The 20,011-nt window shown below is 36.3% G+C and overlaps 1 protein-coding gene across 11 annotated transcripts in view; it reads left to right on the top strand.

The window, feature by feature from the left end:
* REPS1 (RALBP1 associated Eps domain containing 1) overlaps positions 1-19,012 on the top strand; it is a 73,482-nt gene extending 54,470 nt beyond the window's left edge. For 3 of the 11 annotated variants that reach the window (XM_060167406.1, XM_060167410.1, XM_060167412.1), the window contains 10 exons: positions 3,442-3,529; positions 4,316-4,417; positions 6,488-6,560; positions 7,886-8,004; positions 8,828-8,910; positions 11,242-11,427; positions 12,598-12,693; positions 14,355-14,503; positions 15,615-15,720; positions 18,026-19,012. In XM_060167406.1, coding sequence (XP_060023389.1) covers positions 3,442-3,529; positions 4,316-4,417; positions 6,488-6,560; positions 7,886-8,004; positions 8,828-8,910; positions 11,242-11,427; positions 12,598-12,693; positions 14,355-14,503; positions 15,615-15,720; positions 18,026-18,094 — 1,071 coding nt within the window. In that variant the 3' untranslated portion in view covers positions 18,095-19,012. The remainder of the gene's footprint in view (positions 1-3,441; positions 3,530-4,315; positions 4,418-6,487; positions 6,561-7,885; positions 8,005-8,827; positions 8,911-11,241; positions 11,428-12,597; positions 12,694-14,354; positions 14,504-15,614; positions 15,721-18,025) is intronic. The other 8 variants (XM_060167409.1, XM_060167414.1, XM_060167408.1 and 5 more) reach the window with 6 other exon arrangements.
* The last annotated feature ends 999 nt before the right edge of the window (positions 19,013-20,011 follow it).

The raw sequence follows: 20,011 nt of genomic DNA on the forward strand, positions 1-20,011 counted from the left end.
CATGATAAGATGGGGGCGCCAAAGAGGTAGCTGGGGAAGATCGTTCAGGCAACAATGTGAAGGACTGCTGGGATCAAGAGAGAGTGAACAAACACATGAAAGAATACTCAACATCATTAATCATTAGAGAAATGCAAATCAAAACTACAATGAGATATCATCTCACACCAGTCAGAATGGCCATCATCAAAAAAATCTAGAAACAATAAATGCTGGAGAGGATGTGGAGAAAAGGGAACACTCTTGCACTGCCAGTGGGAATGTGAATTGGTACAGCCACTATGGAGAACAGTATGGAGGTTCCTTAAAAAACTACAAATAGAACTACCATACGACCTAGCAATCCTACTACTGGGCATATACCCTGAGAAAACCATAATTCAAAAAGAGTCATGTACCACAATGTTCATTGCAGCTCTATTTACAATAGCCCGGAGATGGAAACAACCTAAGTGTCCATCATCGGATGAATGGATAAAGAAGATGTGGCACATATATACAATGGAATATTACTCAGCCATAAAAAGAAATGAAATTGAGCTATTTGTAATGAGTTGGATAGACCTAGAGTCTGTCACACAGAGTGAAGTAAGTCAGAAAGAGAAAGACACATACCGTATGCTAACACATATATATGGAATTTAAGGGAAAAAAAAGTCATGAAGAACCTAGGGGTAAGACAGGAATAAAAACACAGACCTACTAGAGAATGGACTTGAGGACACGGGGAGGGGGAAGGGTAAGCTGGGACGAAGTGAGAGAGTGGCATGGACATATATACACTACCAAACGTAAAATAGATAGCTAGTGGGAAGCAGCCGCATAGCACAGGGAGATCAGCTCGGTGCTTTGTGACCACCTAGAGGGGTGGGATAGGGAGGGTGGGAGGGAGGGAGACGCAAGAGGGAGGAGATATGGGGATATGTGTATATGTATAGCTGGTTCACTTTGTTATAAAGGAGAAACTAACACACCATTGTAAAGCAATTATACTCCAATAAAGATGTAAAAAAAAAAAAAAGAGAGTGAGATGATGAGCACCTGAACTAAGTGACACAGGAATAGCAAGTAGACAGGGCTGGTTTCAGACAGACAGGATAGTAAGATTTAAGCCAAGTAGAAAATGTAGATATTTGAGCACAATAGAATATTCAATAAAGTACGAAGATGCATAAAATCAAGTACCTAAATATATGATACAAATGTGCCATGAGTGTTTAGGAATGGGTTTCCTAAAGGTTTTGGGTGATTTGAATAGTTAGAAGAAAGTGAGCAGAGCTTGCGAATCAGTCTCTTTACTTTTTTCTCTGTTTTTAAATATGGGGATGCTAATTTGGAGCAGAGAAAGTGGTACTTTGGCATCTTGTGCTCAGGACCCAGAGACTTACAGGCATTTATGGTTCTTCATCTGGGTGTTGAAATGCTTAAAGTCAAAGCTCGCTCTTCTGCTGCACGTCACAGTCACAGACGAGCTTCTGATCACTAGTCTGAGGTTGGGCCTGGTCATCTGTGTTAAAGCTCTTCCAGGAATTGCCTTGTCCTACTAGTAGCAGGATCCACTGGATTAAAGCTGTTGCAGGCTCATAGCAACAATTAGTTATATGACTGAAGTATGCAATAGGAAATTGATTTGCTCGTACAGAAACTTATGCAAATTATTTAGAGAATGAATAGAACATTCATGATTTTCTTTTTGGGGGGTCATTATTGTGACTTCCCTTTATTGTACTGGAAATATATGAAAAGGCTACTTAATATATCTGTTACAAATTTTATAAATATGACTCTATGTACATATACACAGAATATATATTAGATCAATATTATGAGTTAAAGCATCTAATAAGTTTTCCTTGCTTGTTTTTTCTTAGTGTGCTTTGGGTTTGGAATAAGCATGAATCTATCATGCTTTCTCCTTTAATCTTGCCTTAGAATGTTAAAATCTGATTCTCAGCAGTTATTTCTGCTATTAAAATTGTAAGTTAAGAAAATAGTAGTTATTCTTAAAGCCATGTTTTTCATAACCATAAACATAACAAACAACATCTTGAGTGTATTGTTAATAATTTCCTGAGTATGACTCATTCTTATGTGAGAAATCTAAACTTTTATCCATCTATTATGTTTTATAACTGTAACTTGAGAGTTGTAGGGGAAATGTTAGTTCAGGTTTATTAAATAGTACATAACCCTGTCCAGAATCTCACTGGCGTAGGGACAGGAAATTACTGTAAATGGATTTATCTGTATAATTGCAGTAAAGAATTCATTTGTTATAAATGGGTTGAATTTAGAGATTATGCAAATAAGCCAAGGAGACCTGTCAGACAGGAGATGGTATGCTAGAACTTGCAGAGGTGTGGTGTTAATACTGTCACCAAAACAGTGTCCAACTTAAATTGAAAGGTCATTATCCTTCACATTAAATGATAAATTTAAACTCATTACTAGTTATTTGAAATTTAAGGATCTCAAGTTCAGTCTTTAGCAGCAGCACATACAAAATATGAGCTGACTCCTAGTAGAAGGGGCTGAACTCCTGTAAGCATGTTTTTTAGCTGGTCTGTTGCTCTTAAGCCAAATGCTTGATCCCGTTCTAGTTCCTCCCCTGCGCGTCTCAGCTCCCAGGGCCAGGCCTCCCTGGCTACCCAGATGCACCTTTCTCTCTTCCTTCCCTTTTGGAGAGGCTGCCATACATTGCCTTATACTCTTTTCAGAAGTTTATTCTGTCAGTTCCTTTACTCCTCTAACTAGACTTGCTGCTCATGCCTTATGTTGAGAATTATCAGATGTAATATAGTCATGAAAAAGTTTAAGGAAAGGATTAATGTTACAGTAGGAGTGTTACTTATCCTAACTCTTAAAAAAATGGTTCCTTTTGTGGAAGTTTTATGCATGAATTTTAAACAGTTCTGTAGAACTAATCTATAGAATGTAGGTATCATGCCTACTGTTACAATATGACAGGCATCTCATTAACTTTGTTTTATATATGAAAAAGAAAAGTGTCAAATTTTTTGAGCAGTTTAGTGAAAATGAATTCAATCTTTTACTTAGGCTTTGGGTTCTCATAAAATAGTTCCTTTTAACCTCAAAGGTTCAGATTTGTATAACTTCATCAGATCATTTCACACTTTGCCTTTGAATATTGTCTTGAATTGTATTTTTATAAGATCAGTTTTCTTCTCAAATCTTTAATCACTCAAAGTTAAAATGTACTTTTTATAAAACAAATCAGATTATTAGGCGTACACAGAAAACTTGATTTTTTTAAAATATAATTCTGGAACTTTTATTTAAAAAATTAATTTTCATGCTTGCCTTAGTGTGAATGAGGAACTCTGTCCACCGGGTTTTGAAGTGTTTTTAATTTTGGTTATTTCAGGGTACCTGCTTGGCATTTTTAATACAAATTCTGTATTTCCTCCCATTTGTCTGTAGGATACTGCTATTGTTCATCCAGTTCCCATTCGTATGACTCCAAGCAAAATCCACATGCAGGAAATGGAACTTAAAAGGACTGGCAGTGGTAAGGAAGCTGTTGCTGGGTTGTGTCTTAGTTTAGGAGGTTATATTTTAGATTAGCATCAAACCAAAATACACAGGTAATCATTCTGAGTTCAGGTTTCTTTTGTTAATTGCTTATTTTTTTAACATAGTACTTTTTCTGCAATTATATTTGTACTGTGTGTGTGTGCTTGTATATTTTTTAAAATTTATATTACAGTTTTAAAAGCAAATTACTGAATTTAATTTATAAAGTTTTTAAATAAGGACATTTGGAAAACGTGACTTTTCTGATACCCTGTGGGTTTTTATGATCATTCTTGTGAATTTACATTTAAAGTATGTTCAAATTTTAACCGAAGAGGTATATGTTAAAGTGAATCTTGACTTTGAAATAGTATATTTTGCTTTAACTCTTGAAGTTTCTCCTCATTTTAGATTAAATGTTTTAGTTAGGGTCTCTCACAGATAGATTTGTTTTCTATGTAAGTCAACAACATAAATTACTTATTTTACAGTCATTTGTGTGGTGTTTTATTTAACTAATTGCCCTACAGGGATAAAATTAACAAAGTATGAACATGCAGATTGACTTTTTCATTATAAAGTATCTTCTGTTGTGGCAGAAAACAAAATTCTGTATAAACAGGTTTATGTTTGTCCTATTAAATATTATTTTGTCTTACATTTCATGGATTTACTTGCTACTTCTTTGGAGTATTGAAACAAAGTCTTGTACTCTGAGGTTTATGAATTTATTAATTCAGATACCTATATCTTGTATTTTTACCTATTAATTCTCTCCTAGATCATACTAATCCCACTAGCCCATTACTTGTGAAAACATCTGACCTTTCAGAAGAAAATAAGATAAATTCATCAGTGAAATTTGCTTCTGGAAATACTGTAGGTAAGTGAAAGATAGAATTACATCTTCCATTTGAGGTTTATTAAGTCTGGACTTAGAGTCTGAATAATTCAAATATATAACCATTTAATATTATCTTCACTGGATAATGCAGAGAATAGTCAGTCCTTTTAAACACCCTACCTCTGTATGAATAAATGGTTGCCCATTGCCACTAAACCTTCTTCAAGGCAGGCCTCCTGTTTGCCATCCCTCTCAACTAGCCAGATTTTGTACATTGGCTCTTTCCCACTAGCTCCTTTCTTTCTGTCTGTCTCACAAGAGATTGTGTATATATTCATTCATTCAGCCAATGTTAATGGAATACTATGTGCCAGGCTCTGTTCTAGACACTGGGGATTCAGCAGTAAACAAAACAAAACAAAACAATCTTTGCCCTTTTGGAGTTTACATTCTGTAGGGAAGGTAACAGAAAAAAAGGACTCATATCTTAGGAGATAATTAACACCCTGGATAAAAATTAAGTTGTGAAAGGGGAGAGGTAGTGACATTTTAAATAAGGTGATCAAAGAAGGCCTTACAAAAGATGACATTTGAGTTAAAACTTGAAGGAGACGAGGAATTGGGCTATGTGAATATCTGAAGGAAGGATGTTTAAGGCACAAGGAACAGCCAATATGAAGCCCTGGTTTAGGGAAGATGCCTTATTTACTGGGAACAGCAAGCAAACGCCCGAAATAGAACTAGTTAGTAAATTTGGCAGGTAGAGGTAGCAAGTGGGAGAATAGTAACTGGGGAGCAGTGTAAGACTGACTTGTACTGAAAAGCCATTTAGAAGGGTTTTGAATGGAGAAGTGACATAATCTGACCTTCCTTTTTTAGCAGGATTATTCTGGCTGCTGTATTGGGAATAGGCCAGAAGAAGGCAAGAGTTCAAACAGGGAAAGACCATTTTAGGAAACAGTTATAACAATACAGGCAAGAGAAGATGATGGCTTGGCCTAGGGTGGTAGCAGTAGAAGTGCTGAGAAGTGGTCAAATTCTGGTTAGATTTTGGTAGGAAAAGACCACAGGATTTGCTTGAATGTCAAGGGGTGGGGGTGGGCGGTCATGGGTGGTTCAAGGGATCTTAGCAACTGGGAATTGACAGAGTCTGTGGTAGGAGAAGGTTTGTGTGGGGGGTGGGGGAGTCGGAGTTCAGGTTTGGACATGATAAGTTTGAGATGCCTATTAGAACATCCAAATGGAAATTCGTTAATTTTAGCATCCTTCTTGTACCAATTAAGTAAACTTCTCAGTGATTTGACAAGCAAAAGGAAAGGGATACATTTTGAAATGAAACTAAACCAAATAACCAGTCCCTTCAATTTATCACTCTTGAAAGGTATGAGTAGTGTTTCTTCAGATTATCCCTAGAGTTTCTATTTTAAAACTTCTTTACTGCTTTACAACTCTTAGTCTCTTCTGGGATTCTCTTCTCCTTCATAAGACTTTGAGGAAATTGAAAATGATATGACCTCAGGTGAAAAATTGGTACCCTCTGGTTAATTTCATAAATTTTATTATTGTCTAAGCACATTTTATTCCCTTGTCAAATTTTTAAAAATTTTACATTAACAGTTTTTAAGTTAGCTTTTTTACTTAAGATATTTCTAATTTATTCTTTAAAAATGAATTTTTTCATTACAAAAATTATTCACACTTGTAGAAATATAATAAAAATATGAAAATTACTTGTAATCTCACTATTCTACGAGTGACCGTGATTAGCATTCCTTGTCAACCTTAATCCTCATTCTGGGCATGTTATATTCTTATATGAAATGAAACTGTAATACATGTACTGTTTTCTATCCTCCTTCCATGTAACTTATTTTGAATATTTCTCTGTTATTAAATAATAACTTTTTTAGATTGTAACTTGTTCACTGTGCATAGTATTGTGTTGTGTAAATAGTCCATGATTTATTTGATTTATATCTAATTTTTTACAGTTAGTAATACTATGATGAAATGTTAACGTGTTAGCCAATCTTTGAATATCTCTGACTTGAAACAATAATTCAGTTATATAAATGATTATTATTAAATAGCATATATCCCATTTATCAGCAGATGGTTACAGTAGTTCAGACTCTTTTACTTCGGATCCAGAACAGATTGGGAACAATGTAACTCGTCAAAGGTTAGTGTTTCTGTCAATAAAAAGCATAATTAAAATACCTTGTTAACGTTTTAATATTTAAAATTATTTAAAACCAAGTATAAGTTATTTTTCTCTATTCTTCAGTTCTGTACTTCTCTAAAGGCTGTTAGGTTACCTACTGATTTATGTAAAAGGGAAATGATTTTGATTCTTTCCAACTTTAATAGGAAAACAAAAGGAACCGTTATGTCTTCATGGTATTCTGTGGAAGGTTTAAAATGAGCTGATAATTTCTTGGCAGTAGTGGTTGAATACAGTCCTTTTTGTAGCTCATCAGTGAGAGTCTATTTAGGTAAGAAATGCGCAGATTTCCTTTCATAGCCTTATGGGCAAGTACCAGAAGAATTCAGTGTTTTAAAATGTCATCTGGAAGCACAGCCCAGTGTTGGACTACCTACCCACCCTGAAGATCTGCATTATATATAACGTCTCAGGCACAAACAAAAAAAGGTGTGGGGTAGGGTGAGGGTAGCAAGGGCTCTGTCTACAAGGGCTTCACCGTCCACTCAGAACTGTGCACAGGACAGAAGCATCTTTCTCCCCCGCTTTTCACGCATTGTAAGAGCCTTTTGCCACACTCCCGGAGGATACATGGAGAGAGTGGTAATATAGAATCTCTGAAGAGCTCACACAGTCAAAAGGCTGCCTTTTCATATATCTTAGAGTTCTCAGCCAGTTTGGATTTTAGTCTACTTTTTATTCCTATTAGTGAGGATCAGATTGCTAAAGTCCATGAGACTCTTTTCAGAATACATAGAAGACTTTGGTGGCCAGTAAGTGAATCTCGAGAGAGGGTTGAGCATGAGGATAAATAATCACCTCTAAAATGAGAGGGCCTGTGGTAACACAGAACGGGCATCTCACACAGTGGAGCCACATTCTACCTCAGCTTACCAAACTTAAAACAAGTTGAAAGCTAACCGTATCTGAAAGTAGAGTTTCTCTTTTTTGAAAATAGCTTTTCAGACTAATATTATCTTTAAATGAATGGAAAAACATTACACTAGGTTAGAAGTCTACCTTGAATTCATGTTAATAGCTAACTTTCTTTTTAAATTTTTTGAAATTTTGTTGGATGTACAATTATACTTTATAAAGAAGATTCTTTGCTATATTAAATAACTACTTGTGAGTGTACATCATAAACAGCACTGTTTGTTCGTTGTAATACTCGTCTGTCCTCTGGAGAAAATGTCTCACCAGTAAGATCCTTTGCTGCTTAGCTGAGTTTAAATGCTTAAGAAGAAAAAAGAAAAGCTCCAATGTCAGTAGCATGACCAATTGTAACGGGGCGAATTTTGCAGGTCTCATTCAGGAATGTCGCCTGATAACACTGCACCACCACCTCCCCCTCCAAGGCCTCAGCCCTCTCATTCCAGATCGTCGTCTTTAGATATGAATCGGACCTTTTCAGTCACCACAGGTAGGGGTTAGAGAACCATAATATATATTAAATACATTAAATATATTAAGCTAAAGATACACAATATTTTCTCTTATTTTTTGATACTTATATAAAGAAAAATTTTGAATTGAAAAAGTATCAAATGAGAGGGAATTTTTTTTTCTTAATGACTACCTAAATTGAGTTCCAATGATAACGATGGGAACCTGAGAGATGCCACAAGAGATTTTAAAAGAATGATGTGGAGATATCAAGGAGGTAAAGCTAATAGGTCTTAAATTACATGACAAAAGAGAAAGAAGAGTCATAACTTACTCAAAGGTTTCAGTTTTTATATGACCGGTTGTATTGTTATCACGCTGGTGGAAACAGAAAAGTTAGGACGGAGGGTGATGATGTTCTGTTTTTGATATTATGCGTTTGGAATGATGAGAAAAAAGAGAAATAATCAACAGGCCAATTGGACTTGTGGATTAGGGAAGATTGATGTATTATTTGAGAATCATTTATGTAGAATTAATAGACTGAAGTGTTAAATGAGAGAAAATTTGGAAGTCTTCATATTTGATAGCTAAAGAGCAATCAGAAATACGGGAAGAAAACCAAGAATGTATAGTGTTATGGAAATAGGGAGGAGCAAGACAAGAGTGCCTCATGCAGCAGAGCAAGAGAGATGAGGTCTGAGAAGAGGCCATGAGGCCTGACCACATCTAGACAGCTTTACAAGTTATATGTGGCTTCCAGTACCATATGTTGGTATTGGAAATCTTTTATCATTTGATCGCATTCATTCAGCCTGTCTGTTCTATTAGCAAAGTAATTATATATTTACAAAAAGAAGACTTGTGTGTTCATACAGGACAGCAACAGGCTGGAGTTGTTGCCCAACCTCCTGCAGTGCCTCCAAGACCACAGCCCTCACAGGTAATTCTCCTAGGTATTCACTACTAAGCATCAGTTATTATAGTCCCCTTAGTCAACTTGTCTGTTAGGTCTTTGATTCTATTCTAGAATTATTCTGAAGATCAGGAATTACATAATTGTCATTCTTAATGTGCATTTATTAATAATTCAGGGAAGGGGACTTCCCTGGTGACGCAGTGGTTAAGAATCCACCTGCCAATGCAGGGGACACAGGTTCAAGCCCCGGTCCAGGAAGATCCCACATGCCGCGGAGCAACTAAGCCCGTGCGCCACAACTACTGAAGCCCGTGCGCCTAGAGCCTGTGCTCCACAACACGAGAAGCCACCGCAATGAGGAGCCCGCGCACCACAATGAAGAGTAGCCCCTGCTCACTGCAACTAGAGAAAGCCCGAGCGTAGCAACAAAGACACAACGCAGCCAAAAATAAATAAATACATTTATTAAAAAAATAGTAATAATTCAGGGAAGCTAGGTCTTATTTTAGAAGATAAGGATTCCAATAATGATTTATTTTTTGAAAGAAGCTCAGAAGTGAACCAAATGATAATGTCTTGACAAAGGAGGGTTTAGAGGAAAGAGCAATGGACTGGGAGATATGAGGTGTCCATGTTATGTCCTGGATCTAACAGTGACTCAGAGTAACCTCCCTGCATCTCCCTGGATTTGTTACTGTGTCAGTGAAGGAAGTGTTAGATGACTTCTGCAACCCCCCTGCCAGGTCGAAGTTGTTTGCATCTGCATAAAACTGTTACGTTCCAAGATAGATTCTGGAATATAGCTTAGTTTCATGTGACTGACTGGCTACCTTTTACATGAATGAGTTCGGTTGATTTTTCTGAGTTAGAGTCTTATAATGAAGTTGCTTATTTGCAGTAAAAAATATGGTTTCCTAATCATCAAATACACTGAAATTTGAATATTCCAGTATTTATTTTATCTAAAGTGCCAACAAAAATGCTTTTACTGTGTTAAGCTGTGAAACCCAGTGAGTTGGTCTCTTGACTCAAGAACCAGTCTAGTGCAAAAGACAGAACTGTAAACAACAATTATAATAAAAGTGCTGCAGTAGACATATTTATAAAATACTTTGGCACAGCTTTTCTAGCTGGTAAAGTCAGGAATCACATTGAAAAGGTCTAAGTAAAATGAAGTAAGTTAGACTTAAGCAGAGACTTGAAAGATAAAATGGTATTTCTTGGGGAGAGGGCATTACAACCAGAAGAGGTGTAAGGTAAGCCTGGCATATTCTTCAAGGAAAAACCATTGAGTTCAGTACAACTAGAGTCATGGGAAAGGAAATTAAAGAGGTGGGAAAGGGGCAGAGCATCTCCTATATCATACTAAGAAGGTGGAATTTTTCTTATAGGATGTAGAGAATTTTTAAAGGGACTTTTTAAAGAGACTTCAGATTTATTCCTGTAGCATCCTGTACTTACTTCCCTTGTCATAAAACTCCTCACACGGTATTTTAAACCCTTGTTTATTTATCTCTTGTCCTGCACTAGGCTTTATTAGGGGATGGGCCTTACTTGTTTATTCACTATTATATCTATCCATAGTGCTTGGCCAAAAGTAGATACTCAATAAATTTATTTTTCGATTGAAGACTTTAGAAAATTTGATCTGGCAAAGGAGTGGAGGACAAATTGAAGAAACGTGCACTGGAGTGTCAGAGAGTAGCTAGAGCACGGGTTTTCACACTTTAAAAATAACAATCTTTGGGCTTCCCTGGTGGCGCAGTGGTTGAGAGTCCTCCTGCCGATGCAGGGGATGCGGGTTCGTGCCCCGGTCCGGGAAGATCCCACATGCTGTGGAGCGGCTGGGCCCGTGAGCCATGGCCGCTGAGCCTGCGCGTCCGGAGCCTGTGCTCCGCAACGGGAGAGGCCACAAAAGTGAGAGGCCCGCGTACCGCAAAAAAAAAAAAATTAAAAAAAAATTTTTTTAGAAGCAAATGAAACATTTAAAAAAAAATAGCTTTTTTAAAGAATGAACAATTATGCAGTAGCCCAATTAAGAAAAAAATAGATGCATGGGGAGAATCAGAGATTAGGGCCAGAACTTCCCCTCTCCTGTGATGCCCTTTCTTTGCAATAAGAATTTTGTAGAAGTATCTTTTTTATTGGAGGTTTGTCATCTTAATTTTTTTAGTGTCTTAGCATTTCACTTAAGGTTTTTTAGAGCTAAATGTTACTGTACCTCACCTCCCTGAATTTTCAGCTAGTAAAAACAGCATCCTTATAAATAAATTTTCAGAGAAAAAGAAGGCTACTCTCTGACACTGATAACACCAATAAAATGTCTGTTCCTCTATATCCTAAACCCTCATATAGGCTGCTGGTCCCGTCGTGCATCGCCCGGTGGATGCCGATGGCCTAATAACTCACACTAGTACCTCACCTCAGCAGATACCAGAACAACCAAATTTTGCAGATTTCAGCCAATTTGAAGTATTTGCTGCATCAAATGTAAATGAAGAACAAGATGATGAAACCGAGAAACATCCAGAGGTCTTGCCGGTCAGTTTTCAAGGGCTTATCTAATTTTCTGCTGGGAATCTTCTCATATCATGCTCAGAGGAACCCCTAAAAGAGCAAATAATAGAAGGGACATCAGCGAGTAAAATATCTGCTGCTGCTTCTTTTAGAGGATTTATATTCCCTAGGTCAGTGCTTCTCAATTTCTTATTGGCCTCAGATACCTGCTGGTTGCATAAAATGCTTAATAAGAATCAAAATCTGGGTGAGGGGTAGCTGTCACATGAAAAGACACAAACACAACCATCTGGTCTTGGCTAAAACACTGTTCTGGGAGTTGTACCTTAATGCTAAACATCTCGTGTGATTTGGTGAACATTTCTGTATAATAAGAGGCTATGGTTACCATAGCTACACTCAGTTTGTATGAGACTAAGTCACTTTATGGGGGGTTGCATCTTACTGCTAAGCATTTGATTGTGTGATTTGGTGGAGATTGTCTGAGAGGAAGTCACATTAGTTAGACTTAACAGACTACAGGATGTCGAAATTTAATCTTTGCAGACAGTGTTCTGGGAGACTCTTTCGTTCTAGCAGCAAGAACTTCTCTAGAGATCCCTGTCTTCGCTAAGTGTAAATGTGGAGTTGGAGGGAACAGGGGAATTCTGAAGTCTATTCTGATTGTTTCAGTTTATACTGATCTTCTGTTAACACATCCAAAAATCTGATTGTTTGACTGGTGTAATTTAGACAAAGTGTTCTTATAGGTCTGATCCATGGAAAGTTTTCTACTAGCCACTTCTTCAATCCTGCAACTTTCTGCCTGGCCTGGGGCTACTAGGGAAATGGGCTGCACCTCCAGGAAAGCAGGGTGGGCCTAAGGGGAGTGCAGGTGTGTACAGGGTACTGGTACTTACTCGCCTGGAATGGACGCTTCCCCTCCCCCAACCAAAGAACTTCCCAGACAGTGCTGCACCCTCAGCTGCCCCCCACCCCCTCAGAGATTTATTACCTCCCCTCTCTGCCCTTTAGTAGTAGAGAATGATCATTTTATAAGGTATTCTCAAATTCCCTCTCATCTTCATCTCACGTTTCTTATTGTTAGAATGAATATTTTATAAACATTTAACTCTCTGATTTGTTACATGTATATTTATTCATATATGTATATTACTTATATATAATTTGTGATAATAATATATTCATCTCTAGGTTGAAAAAGCTTCTGATCCTGCAAGTTCTCTTCGAGTTGCCAAAACAGATAGTAAAATTGAAGAAAAGACAGCTGCTAGCGCTCCCGCCAATGTGGTATACAGAAGTCTTTTTAAATATTGATCATTTTATGCATATGAAAAGTTATATGAGATAATTTGAAAATCTTAGAAATAAAGTTCGAGATGATCTAACTCATTCCACTGCCTTTAACTGTAATATGCCTAGTCCATCTCAGAACACAGTCCACCTAGAGATAGAGATGATAGCCTATCATTTGTATTAATGCATGCCCCAGGTTCTCAAATCTTATGTGGTTATTACAGTCTTTCAAACATATAAAGTAGAACTTCCTTATTTGTCATATTCAGTTTCTCTTATTGCAGTTATGAGTATAATAGGGAAAAATTATCAACCCTTTAAGGTTAATGTTATACTCTGTGCTCTTTTTATTTAACTGTCTTAGGAATGATTTTTTTCCCCAAAAATTTATTATGAAAAATTTTAAACATACAGAAAGGTTGAAAGCATTTTACATTGTACATTAGTGAACCCACACCTTGATTATACCATTAGTATTTACTATACTTTTTCTTCCAGTTTTATTGAGATGTAATTGACACACAACACTGTATAAGTTTAAGGAGTACAGCATAAAGATGTGACTTACGTCATGAAATGACTGTCACAATATGTTTAGTGAATGTTCTTCATTTCATATAAATACAAAATTAAAGAAATAGAAAATATATGTTTTTCCTTGTGTTAATATACTTGCTTTATATCTCCATCCTTCTCTCTACCTATATCAATCCTTCTTATCTGTTGCTTGCATTTCAAAGTAAATTACAGATATCAGGACACTTACCCTTGAGAAAAAAATTTTGGTAACTTTTTTTTGTCATCATTAAGACATTCCCAGTAGTCATGAAAACAGTGAGTGTTTCTGAAAGTGCTTAAATTCTACTTTCTGGACACTTTAATTTTTACTACATTTAGTAGTTCTGTGATTTTCTTAATAGTGAATTTTATTTTTGTCAGTTAATGGCAATAAATTAAAAATAGCACTTAACCAAAGAGATGGCATTTGACTCTTGTTTTTATTTATTAACAGGTCAAATCAGGTTATGGTAAATATCAGAATACCATATTTGATTCTGCTGAGGACACATTCACAGTTACCAATAAAATGTCCACTCATTTTCAAAAATTATAATTATTGTGCATCTTAGTGATGGATTTTTAAAGAATTGCCTAGTTTTCCACTTCTTTATAAATTGTTTTATTCATTAAGATAATATATCTTAGGATTTTTGAGTAGGAAAGCCTATGGAGATAATGGATGCATATTTCTGGAGACTCCCTTTTATAGTTGTTGAACAGGTATATATCGAGTGTATCATATTTATGTTAAAACTGAATATGATAGCTTTGAGTCACAGAATTCAGGCCTCAAGGAGCTTATTATGTCACCCTATAAAAAAATTTGTCTAGTAAGTACATTTACAATTGTAGTGTCACTAGGAACGTTCTTTCCCATTGCAATTTAAGTCAGTTGTTGCCACAAATATATAAATTGTTTCAAAGTAGGACAGGTGACTCTTAATTTTTGGAGAATGAATGGCTTAACAAAACCATATGATGTTGGCAAAGTGCTAACTAACCGTGAATGTCTTCAAGAAATTCTGAATGGAATTCATAATTATCATTATGATGATATAAGCATAATCATTATGAATGGAATTCTTGTCTCCTAGAGCAAAGGCACAACACCTCTTGCTCCACCACCTAAACCTGTTCGAAGGAGATTAAAATCAGAAGATGAATTAAGGCCAGAAGTTGATGAACATACACAAAAGACAGGTGTCCTAGCTGCTGTTCTTGCATCACAACCTTCTATTCCTAGGTAATCAAAGCCATTCCTAAACACATGTAACTACTAGAAACAAAAAGCACAGCAATTAAAAATATCAAACTGAAAGGAATTATGGTCAGACTAGTCCTGTAGGTGAGCATAGGCTTTCACTGCTCCTCTTTGAGAGTTTTCTCATTTTTGAGCGGGTAGAATATTCTTCCCACTTTTTTCCCTTCTATTATTAAGTTCAATTCCAATTCCACTTTTACACTCTATTGCAAATCCTGGAGCAGACTTTAAAAATTATAGTGCACAGGGACTTCTGTCTTGGCGCAGTGGTTAAGAATGCGCCTGCCAACGCGGGGGACACGAGTTCAATCCCTGGTCTGGGAAGATCCCACATGCCGCGGAGCAACTAACCCCGTGCGCCACAACTACTGAGCCTTTGCTCTAGAGCCCGCGAGCCACAACTACTGAAGCCTGCGTACGTAGAGCCCGTGGTCCGCAATAGGGGAAGCCACTGCACTGAGAAGCCCATGCACCACAACGAAGTGTGGCCCCCGCTCACTGCAAGCAGAGAAAGCCCAGGCACAGCAACGAAGACCCAACGCAGCCAAAAATAAAATATAATAAAACTTTTTAAAAAATCTTAACCTTTAAAAAAAATTACAGTGCACAGTAACACTGATGTTTTAACTATGGTAGTTCTAGACCAGGAATTGGCAGACAAGGGCTCATGGGCCAAAGTCAGCCCATGGCCTGTTTTTGTAAGGCCCGTGAGCTAAGAATGGGCTTTTACATTTTTGTAAAAAAGAGAAGAGAAAAAAGATACAAAAAAAAGAAGAACATTCAGCACAAATGGTATGGCCCGCAAAGCTTAAAATACTTAACTGTCTGACCATTTACAGAAAAAGTTTGCTGATGCTTGCTCTAGACTGACTTAAACTCAGGTGATTGTACAGAATAATCATTAAAACAACAACTACAATAATTAAGCCTCTGAAGCTTAGATACTTTTGGTGGAGCATTAAAACTGAGCAAGTGAGGTTGAGCTATGCTAACAAGGCGAAGATGCTTCCTCTGCGTTCTGGGTTTAGAGATCAGGGAAGAATGGAGAGAATTTAAAGATAAAAAATGAAGGTAATTTTTTTTATCTTCTCAGGTCTGTTGGAAAAGATAAGAAAGCTATTCAGGCGTCAATTAGACGCAATAAGGAAACCAACACAGTTTTGGCCAGATTGAATAGTGAATTGCAGCAACAATTAAAGGTAATGTAGTTTCTGAATCTTTATTTGGGAAGTTCCATGGACTCAGAGCCTCTTAGTGTTGAACTGGAACTTGGAGGAGATCCAGCAATTCTTATGCTAGTATGAAACTTTACACATAGCAAGAGAAGTGTAGATCTGAAGTGTTTTATATGCCTTTGAGTCCTTTAATAGTAAAAAGAATTTCCTGTACTCAATTCTGGTATGATTGCCTTATCCTACATGTATATAAGGCATCATATTCCTAAAATGTTTAACTTTCATAATGAGACCCAAGAGCAGAAATGTTGTGACCTCGGATACCTCCAGTATCACATGTATGGCTCTCTACACTCTAATTCTAAAATGATTTGAGTATTGCTAATTTACCCTTTTATCAAAGACAACTCAGATTCTATTCAAATGACTTAAACAGGTCTAAAGATGAGGGATGGGGGCAATTTAGATCATCTCTAAAGTAGAAAAGACAAGCCTTAAATAGAAATGGTGCTTAGCGCCAGTGTGTACTCCTGTCATCTGTACTTGAGAGGACTGAGTTTGTTTTTCTTACTTACTACTAACCATGATTTCTTTGAATCCCTACAAAAAAAGCTAACAGCCAGAATCATTTATGACTCATCAACATTATTAAGCATTCATGTCTTATAAACCAGTGGTTCTCAAACCTTAATGTATATACGCTTAATTAGGGGTCATGTTAAAATGAAAATTTTGATTTATATCAGGTATGGAGTGGGACCTGAGAATTCTACAATTTCTAATAAGCTTCCAGGTGATGAAGATGCTGCTGGACTGTTGGCTCCACTTTGAGTAGCAAGGTTGTAAACCACAAAGATGAGGAAAGAGTCCATTGAAATGTAAAATGAATACAGAGTTATTGAGTCCCATAACATTCTTTTCATATTCCTTATCTAGCCTTTATCACATTGTCCATATCTATGGCACATTTGTCTCTCTGTCCTAGTAAAACTGAACTTGTTGAGGGTAAACCATGATCATTTCTGTTTAGGGTGACCATATAATGTTCAAACCAAGGTACATTTTTTTTTTTTTTTTTCTGGCTGCGTCGGTCTTAGTTGCGGCACGTGGAATCTTTTGTAGCAGCGTGCGGGTACTTCGCTTTTTTGTGGTGCACAGACTTCTCTAGTTGTAGCGTGTGGGCTCCAGAGCACATGGGCTCTGTAGTTGTGGCACGTGGGCTCTCTAGTTGCGGCACACGGGCTTAATTGCCCCGCAGCATGTGGGATCTTAGTTTCCCAACCAGGGATCGAACCGGTGTCCCCTGCACTGCAAGACGGAGTCTTAACCACTGGACCACCAGGGAAGTCCCCAAACCAAGGTACTTTTGAGAGAAAAGAGAGAGATGTGTTAATAGGCCAGGACATCAGAGATAAACTGAGACTGTCCTAGATAGATTTGTAACTATCTTGTCTCTGTCCCCAAAACCTCGCACATGTTAGGCATTTGATAAATGTATGTTAAAGGAATAATATTCTTGTATAACTCTCTGATCAAAGAAGATATTCATAGCTGTTCTATGATTATGAATTTGGTCCATTGTAAAGGAAGAATGTAAAACTCATGACAAGCTTGCTAATACCATACCTCGAAGATGAAAGTTTTGTTAATGCATGTTTTTCTGAAGAACTAAGGAAAATCATAGCAACATGTATATAGGAGTTATTTTAAAAATCACTTTTCTCATTATCTCTGAGGACAGAAAATAGGAAGTATGGTACCAAATAGGAAGAGGTCATCCTGGTTAAAACACTATGCTATTAGTATGATAGAGAAAAAGAAAAAAGGAAAATGGATGAATTCGAAGTTGTGGGCTATCTGAAAAGTCTGCTCAAAATCAACAGTAATTAGAAATTCTGATTACAAAATACATTTATTCATTGTGAAACTGAAACTCAAAAGGTGGCTCAGGAGTTGTTATGACCAGATGTAATCACCAGGGGAAAGAATCTGTGTTAACTGATTCATCTACGGTTACTACAGGGGGTAGGCGTTATGCAAAATTCATGCATCAGTAACTATCATTTGCAAATATTGGCTTTTCTGATAATGAAACAAAAAACATTTTATTACCCTGACTTAAGAAATAAAGATTTAATTAAGATCACATTTTAACATTACATACATATAAAGAAACTACATTTCTAAAGTAAAGTATCCTTTTAAAATATGAAGTTGTCCTTCCTCTTCTTAACAAATTTAAATTGTTTTACTGAATGCAGAGCTGTTGTTAGATGTGCCTTCATTTTTATACATGTTGAAACGTAACTTGGCTTTGCATCTTTTTCAGGATGTTCTTGAGGAGAGAATTTCCCTGGAAGTTCAACTGGAACAGCTTCGACCATTCTCTCACCTATAAGCCAATTGCCGTTAACTGTGAACATACCCATTTTTAAGTGGTTTTGGGTTCAAAGCCAATTTGGAGACCCAAACGTTCAGCTCACTGCTTAATTCAACATTAAATTTTATGATTCTGTTTCGCCCTATGTGTTCACCACTGTATTTAAGTACCTTTTATTTTTTAATTGCAACAATAAAAGGGTCAGGATGACTTCGTGGAGGGTATGTTGTGTTTGTTGGCACAGCCCACCCTTGTTGCTCTGTAGCGTTAGGAGTACATCCGTAACATTGGTCCATTATACTTATGTGGCCAGAACCGCTCACTGCTTGGATTTACAGAACGGGCTTCTCATTTACACCTCGAGCACAGACTCAGAAATATTTACAAAAGGAGACAAAATTAAATAAACTGTCAGTTTGTCTTTAGGTTTAGTACTTAACATAAAGAATCCAAAAATCTTTAAAATGCGTTTCCTATTTAATTTTTGATTTGAAAGAACTATATGGTATAAGGCATTCGTTAACCATAAGCTCTGCCATAATTAACAGTCTTCAAGAGTCACCTGGTACTTTCAGACTTTTCCACATCAACTTGGGGGGCAGATTTTTTTTTCCTTATGAAAATTTGATCAGTTTCACCTGTGACTTAAACTTGCTTGTGTGTGAGATTTTAATTCCACAGCAGTCATGTAAACTTACAAATTAACTGTGAAGACAGGCCTTTTTAAATTGTCCCCTAGAAGCAAAGGGAAAGTGTTGACACCACAAACAACGTAAGTACTGTCCACTTGCAAACATCACCACTTTTTGCATGATTTATGTACTTAACTCTCAATTAGAAGCTGATGCTCATCAGCCTCTACAAGTTTTTTCAAGTAATATGTTTTAAAATTTCTGAGGACGTTAATTATTCACAGAATAAATGGAAATTCCTTAAGATTTCTAGTTTATCTTGAGCTATCTTGTTACTCATTCTTTTGCCATAGAGAGAGGTTTTTCCTGTTAACAAAGGGTTTCTGAAGTTTGTCCTATTCAGGATAATATAGCGTCTCAGGATTTGTTTTGTATTAGATGATATTTTCATTTTGATCACATTTGTAAGTTTGCATTTATTGCTGACTAACAGCAGATATTCCTTTAACGTTTTCTTCTGTGTGTGGCATCATAGATGTTAAGCTGCATGGATATATCATAAAAGAATCAAAAGTGTGATTTTACACTAATAAAAACAGTATTTTAACTTTTGTACATTTTTTAACAAGAATTTAAATTTTTAAGAATTAAAAATTCTGTATTTTGTTGGAAGAAGAAAATGTTTAAAATAGCTTAGTTCACAATCCTAGACTGTACTAGTAAATTTCATTTCCTTAAAGGAGAATTTGAAGCAAAAAGGAGACTGACAACCAAAAGCTTCCTATATTAATACAACTTTATCTACCATTATTAAGTAAAAATATTTTTACTACTGCATATATCAGCTAAAGTTTCAAAGTGGCTAACAGGTTATAGCTTCAGTTTATTAAATAATTAAATGAAGGCTTTAAGTACCCAGAAAACTACTCAATACCTATTTTTCTTTTTCTCTGTTTTAAAATAGTTGTCTTAATTTCTTCATTTTTTTACTCAGCAAAATTCCATTACAGGCAAGTTTTGTTTTTTAAAAGGTACTTCCCCACACGCCCTGCCAAACAGCCTTCTAATTTAACAGTGTAACAAATTTTTTAATCTTTTTATTTGGAAGGTCTAAGAATTTAATTTTGCAACAAAAGACCACTTAAAAGTTACAGAAAAATTTTTAGTACTGTATAGTGGTATATTTTTAATGCTCTCTGGAGGAGTACATTCATATTAAGGATATATGTGACAAGTTTTTAAATAAAGTACCAGTTATATTTTTTTTTTTTTTTTTTTTTTTTTTTTTTGCGGTACACGGCCT

Source organism: Lagenorhynchus albirostris, chromosome 12 (genome assembly GCF_949774975.1).
Source record: "Lagenorhynchus albirostris chromosome 12, mLagAlb1.1, whole genome shotgun sequence".
Taxonomy (NCBI): domain Eukaryota; kingdom Metazoa; phylum Chordata; class Mammalia; order Artiodactyla; family Delphinidae; genus Lagenorhynchus; species Lagenorhynchus albirostris.